At 37.8% G+C, this 6708-nt stretch overlaps 1 protein-coding gene across 1 annotated transcript in view; it reads right to left on the reverse strand.

Annotated features, from left to right (window-relative positions):
- The window catches only part of LOC140342403 (4-hydroxyphenylpyruvate dioxygenase), a gene marked incomplete in the record, with an annotated part of 25637 nt that overhangs the window by 4255 nt on the left and 14674 nt on the right, over nt 1-6708 (reverse strand). The window contains 4 exon segments of the mRNA XM_072428572.1: nt 694-856; nt 3210-3287; nt 5636-5742; nt 6045-6134. Coding sequence (XP_072284673.1) covers nt 694-856; nt 3210-3287; nt 5636-5742; nt 6045-6134 — 438 coding nt within the window.

The following is a 6708-nucleotide window of genomic DNA, read 5'->3' on the forward strand; positions in this document are numbered from 1 at the left end:
AATCAGCTGTGTATTATAAAGGTGTGGCTACAAAAAATACAAGTAGGCAGGTACATAAAACATACAGGACGCACTATTTTTTATGAAGTTGTTTACGATTACCTGAAATCTTGAATTAGTATCATTGTGAAATTCAGTTCTAAAAGCTGTGCCCCCCCCAAAAAAACTGCCTCCAATATTGCCTATAGGCACCTACAGCTGATTTTTATCCTAATACTGATTTACCATGCCTTCTTTTAAACTGAATCTCTGTTTGGAGGCATCCATTCTGATAGAGCCAGGGCTTCAATTTCCTAACAGAGGTGTACACATTCTAAAATGGAAATGGTTGGGGAATGTATAGAAGAGGATTGCATGTGGTATAACTGTATCCAGTATGTCCACAAGGTATACCAGGGCAATATATGCTGGAGAGAAGTGCAGAAGATGCTTGCACAAGTGTTTACAAGGGCCTGAAAAATGCTAGATGTAACTGTTTCTGAGCACCCAGTGATCACCAGTAGATATCCAAAAGCCATAAACACAATATTTTTACTACTGGATAAATCTTTACACATTACACTCAAGCCAAAAAACAGGAACTCAATAGAAATTGTACCTGAATCTGTGACTTTTTCTTCCCAGCAGCTGGCTCATTTATTGGCATTTTTATGGTCTTCAAGCCAAAAAACAGGAACTCAATAGAAATTGTACCTGAATCTGTGACTTTTTCTTCCCAGCAGCTGGCTCATTTATTGGCATTTTTATGGTCTCCTCATAATTTGTTACCACAATTGAACGCAATGCACTGTAAGCAGTGTGAACCTGTTTATCATCTACAGACCAGAATCTATGAAACAGTAAGCAATTCTGATACCTAGAAAATTTGAAGCAAGAAATACATATTGTCAATCTATTTTTTTTAATCAATATAGATAGCAGTATTGAAACTTTGTAAGTAATAGATATGGAAACCTTTACATTGCAAATAAACAGGTAAATAAAACCTGAAATCTATCTATATGCTGAGTTGCTACATGGTAACTTTTAGATCAGGGGTGCCCAAAAGGTTGATTGCGATCTACTGGTCGATTTCTAAGGCAATGCTAATCGATTGCAGAGCCCTGCCTTACCCCTCCCTGCTGTTTACCAGCAGCCCCGCTGTACGTCTATAGGGATGCTGGGGATGTCTTTCAGTGCATGAGAAGGCTCCGTGTAACAGTGGGGAGTTGGGAGGGAGGCAGAGAGGGTGGGAGGGCAGTCTGAGATGAGCAGTGATGGGCAGCCAAGTCAGTTCAGGCTTGGTGTCAGGGTTCAATTACCTGAGACACCTTTGTACAGATTAGCAGTTCTTTTTCTTGTGCAGTGCGTCATTCTGCTATGACAGGTGAACTGTAGCTTTCCTGTCACTATAGTCTTGTAGTGCAATGTCTGTGCAATGTTCTGCCATTCAATGTCTCAATGGCTCCAGTCACTTCTGTGTTGTACTCGGTATATAGTTACATAGTAGGTTAGGTTGAAAAAAGACATAAGTCCATCAAGTTCAACCACTAGGGAAATAAACATATCCCAGATATAAAACCCTATAAGACATAGATATCAACTGCTATTCCATTGTTTACCTGTTTACTTACTTCCTCATAAAAAGAGAGTAAATTTGTATGACAACTTCTGTTTTTCTTGAAGCCATGTTGACCATCACTTATAATATTATTTCCTAGCAGAAACTCCCCTATGTGTTTTTTTTATCAAACTCTCTTTGATAAAAAAAGACCTTTCCAACTATGGACATTAAACTAACGGGTCTGTAGTTACCTAGCCATAACTTTGCTCCTATTTTGAGGATAGGAACCACATTGGCCTTACGCCAATCCATCAGTACCTTGCCAGTAACTAAAGAGTCTCTAAAATTTAGAAATAATGGCTTTGAAATAACTAAGATCAGCTCTTGGAGGACACGTGGATGTAATCCATCAGGTCCTGGTGCTTTGTCAACCTTAATTTTTCCCAGCTGTTTCTCAATCATATCAGTTCTGAGCCATTGTGACTCATTTAAGGCAGTGACATTGCTATTATGAAATTGGACTTGAGCTCTGAACTTTCCTACTTGGTAGCTTCAGAGTTTGATTAATGAACTGAAAGATCTTTATCTACTTCAAAGAGCACCACCAATACATTACTTCCAGAGGCAAGTTATAAACTGCAGTTCCAATATTACAGTACAATTAACAGCAGTATACAGGCTCTAACTGATTCTTTATTGGGCCACATTTTCTTAGGCTCATAGAGACTAATATGTGGATGTTTGCTGTCACTTATCTTTAAAAACCTGGGGCCTATTAGAGTGCAAAAACCAAGATACTTCATTACCTACCCGCAGCATCCAGTCTGACCTAAATGTAATTTTCCAGGGCAGGTTCTAATTTACTGTTTGGAATAACTCTTAATGTACCATAGATGATGTTTAGAAGATACAGCATTTATGTAAACAGCAAACATTGGTCCAGGGCAAGCTACACCTCTGCCTCCAGGCATAAAACAGGTGCAGTCGGGATTAATGTCACCTAGTATAGTCACTGTATATTAAATAAAGGCTATGTGTTTCTAAATGAGAAAGATAATTTAGGAGTTCACAGAGTGCATTCATTCTTATGTGGATTGATTGTGGCATAGTTTGCCAATTGCTTTTGCCCTGTGCAGACATTCCCAGCATTGACCTTATCCTGGGACGTTATCCTCTATCAGTAGCATTCATTCATGAAAATGAATGAATTTTTTTTTGAGTGTCCAAACTGATGTTATCGGGTAAGGGTAAACCTTAATTTGATACCTCTTTTAGGAAATGTAACTATTGTGGCATACTTACTCCTCAATGAAACCTCTTCCAGAGATGTGTAAAATCAATGCACATCTACAATTCATGGCTACTAACAAGTAGTTATATTTATTAGCAGAGGCTGAAATTGCCACAGAGCTAAAAACTCTGTTATAGCAACTTGATTTTGTGGCTCTGGTGATGCAGACACATACGTCCAGTGTATGTACTAACCTACTTATGATCCCTGATTTGGATTAGGATGTTGAGTACTTGCAATAAGAGACCAACTAAATGACATGAGATTAATAAGCAATGTCAAATTAGGCTGTTTAACATCTGTGACTTCATCATCCCCAAATATTTAACTATTTCATCTCAGTAGCTCTATTAAATTAGCCCAGGATGTACTTACCAGTCCACCACAGAAACCATATCATTATCAGGTTGATTTCCAACAATGTGATCAATGAATCTAAGACAACCTGAAGGCCTGTGGGAGAAAGTGGTAGGTTGGTATTTATTTTTGCTTTTATCTGTTTTTATGTAAAACAAAATATCATAAATATTTTTAACATTTATAAAGTTGCAGTTGTAAATACATGCATAGTCTATCACAATTCATGTACAAAATGCTAGGCAATCAAATTTTCACTAGATATTTATTAGATTATGTTGCGTCTTAAGGCTAAGCGAGAGCAGCCAGGTCTTCAGTCTCTTGGTAAGCAAACTGGATCCTCTACAAATGACCTTACACAGAAAGTGTGTTTTACTTTTAAGATACCGGGAACTAGTCTATTCAAAGCTGAAAGTTAGTGTGCATGTTTGTATATTGAGTCAAAATGTTTTGTTTTTTTCTGCTTTGGATCGAGTACATAACATGCATAACATGCTTAGAGAATGTGTGCATACTGTATAATTATATGGCAAGATATCTGTTGAAAAAAATTTTCTGGCATCTCCGAAATCTCTTTTAAAGCATTTTATTCCTTTTTGCATAGCTGTTACTGAGTTGCTTCACTTCTTTTTGTTGAATATTGTTTGCATTACAGTAAATCAAAGGAAATCTCTTTAAATGAACCCCCAAGAACAATAAAAACCAGTTATAACCTTTCTATCCAAAGCCAAAAAAAAAAATGTCAGGTTGCAAATGGGTTATACATTTCTGAAACATGGTAAATTCTTTAATACCCAATATTTATATTACCTATCAATGATTTACTGTCATGGTAGCAGTAAAATGACATGGACGCTGAAACAGTTAGAGTAGGCCTTAAAGAAGGTGGCGCCTTCAACCTCGATCACTAAAACAAATGCAGGAGTTAAATCCTCTTTGCTTCTCTTTCTCTTTATTTGTTTAGTCTTCATGCGCAAATGCACTTCATAATGTGTACACATACACTCCACCAAATATTTCAAATTAAGAAGGTATTAAATACCTATACAGATGAAGCCAAAATTCAAAGCTTGTGTTCTTCATCCAGGCATAGCTGTATTGCACTAGGCTGCTTTAGGGCATTCTAACAAAACACCTGGATGTCTGTATTTGGAGCTCTCAGAACACTATTTTAAAGTAGATGTATTCCTAATTTGACTCATTGTTGTCTTTCTTCTTGGAGGGTTAGTGGATGCATTATCACCTTGCCTTTCTTTTGTGGTCCCTTATTAGGATTCCTTCTTGCTGCCAGCACCCTCAGAGGCTCACACATACTTTTTTTCCACTCGCCCTCTCTTGATTTTTTCTCATCTTTTACCTTAGCTGCCCGAATCTCACTGTTGTCATTTAGCATGCCAAGTGATATCTTCTGCCAACTGCTACAATCCCACCTAAGAACTTCTCTCCAAAGCAATGGTTGATGAGGACTACTTCAGATAAAGCCAGTGCTACACACCTGCAGTTGGCCTAGCAGTGGACTAAATAATTTTAGTTTCTGATTGATATTGTCAAACTCGCCCAGAACTGATATGTCAGGTATAGGTAAAGCCTATATATCTTCATAACTTTATATATATAGGAAAATTCTCCCTGACATTTCTTTTATAGATCTGGCCTGAGTGCTGTAAAGCAGTGGTTGCCAACCTTTTGGGACCACTAAATTTACGGACTCCAGACTGCACATGTGTAGGGATCCGTGTGTCAATTAAAGGGAAACAAACTTCCCCCAGAGTGACGTCATGATGCCAGAACCTGCCCACTCCCCCATCACAGATCTGGGCCTGCAATGGGGGAGTGGTGTCCACAGACACAACCTGCCTTGAGCCTGCAATCCATAAGGAAGAGATGGTTCGCGGCTCTGGCTGGTGCGTCCCCACCCCCCAGCCAGGTCCTTCTCCTGCTAGAGTTGAGGACCACCAAAATGTTCTTGCAGACCACAGGTTTGCGACCTCTGCTGTAAAGTATTAAGAGTTTCACATTCTCTATGATGCAAGATCACTGGGAAATCTATAGAAAAGAATTAAACAAGCTCAAAATAATTGCAGGAGGACACAGATCTAAAATCAGGTTAAGAAATCAGAGAGTTCTAACATTTATATGAATCCGTTTTTGGTAGAACCTATTATGAGCATAGAGGTATGCTGTATATTTATATTTTTACTTGTAGTTTAGGTATGTAGTCCCATGATGTTCAGTATAAACATCTTTATGGTAATATAAAAGTTTATTTCACCTCCCAAATTTCACATAAATGTGTACACTGCAGACTAATAGAAAGAAGCCTATATGTACTGCACATTAATGGGTTTCAGATATTATGTACACTCAGTGTTGTACATCCAATCATTCCCAGTCTATTTCAAAGAAGCTATTTTTAAAAGCTTATCATATCAGTATGAACTTACAAGGAAGCAAGCACTGGATCTCTAAACAGTGGCCCTTTGAAACCTGGGAGGAATACACCTTGATATGGCCCCAGGTACTCAACAAGGGTATGTGTAGTATCTCCATACTGCAAAAGAAAAAAAAAAGTGAAATAGTAGCATGTGTATTCTACAATGTCTATCAGTTCTCCTACAAAGAATTTGCTGCAGGCAAATAGCCTAGGAAGTGAAATGAAGTCCGCCCTCTCAGTGACTGTCAGAAGGGAAAACTAGCTCATCAGAGAGAAGCCAGAGATCAAAGAGAGAGTTTAATCACTGGACAAAACAGTGCCTGAGGGGATAAGGGAAACAAATAGCAGCTTTCAATAATCCCTAGTGTCAGTAGAGAAATGATAATTCAATTAACCCTTGAATGAGAGTCAAAACTTACAGTTTGTAAAACAGCGTATTTCACTTTGCCACCTTCATCTTCCTCAATCCATGGTTCTTTTATAACTACTGCGCCACGTTCTTTGGCTTTCTGTAAAAAATAATGTTACTCTGTGTAAGGTTTTTTTGTCATAGCTGGAGTGTTTTTTTTGTAAAGCAGTAAATTGCATTCTTTTAAAATACTTGCCTGTTTCCTGTACAAATAAAGCCACATAGAATATCTACTGTTTTTAATTAGTTGAAGCAGAGTGGTTAATTTGCACCAAGATGAACAATACAGCCCAACTGCCACAATGAGCCAATGAAACTGCCTATTTACAGTATATTTACAGACTTTAGACAGACATTAGGTAATAATACAAATGTAACAATAAAAATCTGATACTTGTTCACTGTATCCAAATGAAAGAAAAAATTGTAGCCTTGCATTTAATTTACATTAGAACTTCTAATACGCATTGCACATACTGGTTTAGATCTGGCTATTCCAGGTAGCAAGCAGTTCTTTCTTTATTATAGTTTGGCAATCACTCAAGTGGCCCATTCTTTTATAGGACATAACATTTGATTTTTGTGTGGGATACTTGATGCAGTTCTACAATTATAAACTGGACAATCCTTTCATATGTAGTCATTGTCTGACTGTGGTTCCATTTCCAGTTTAA

The sequence above is a fragment of the Pyxicephalus adspersus genome, chromosome 1 (genome assembly GCF_032062135.1).
Source record: "Pyxicephalus adspersus chromosome 1, UCB_Pads_2.0, whole genome shotgun sequence".
Lineage (NCBI taxonomy): Eukaryota > Metazoa > Chordata > Amphibia > Anura > Pyxicephalidae > Pyxicephalus > Pyxicephalus adspersus.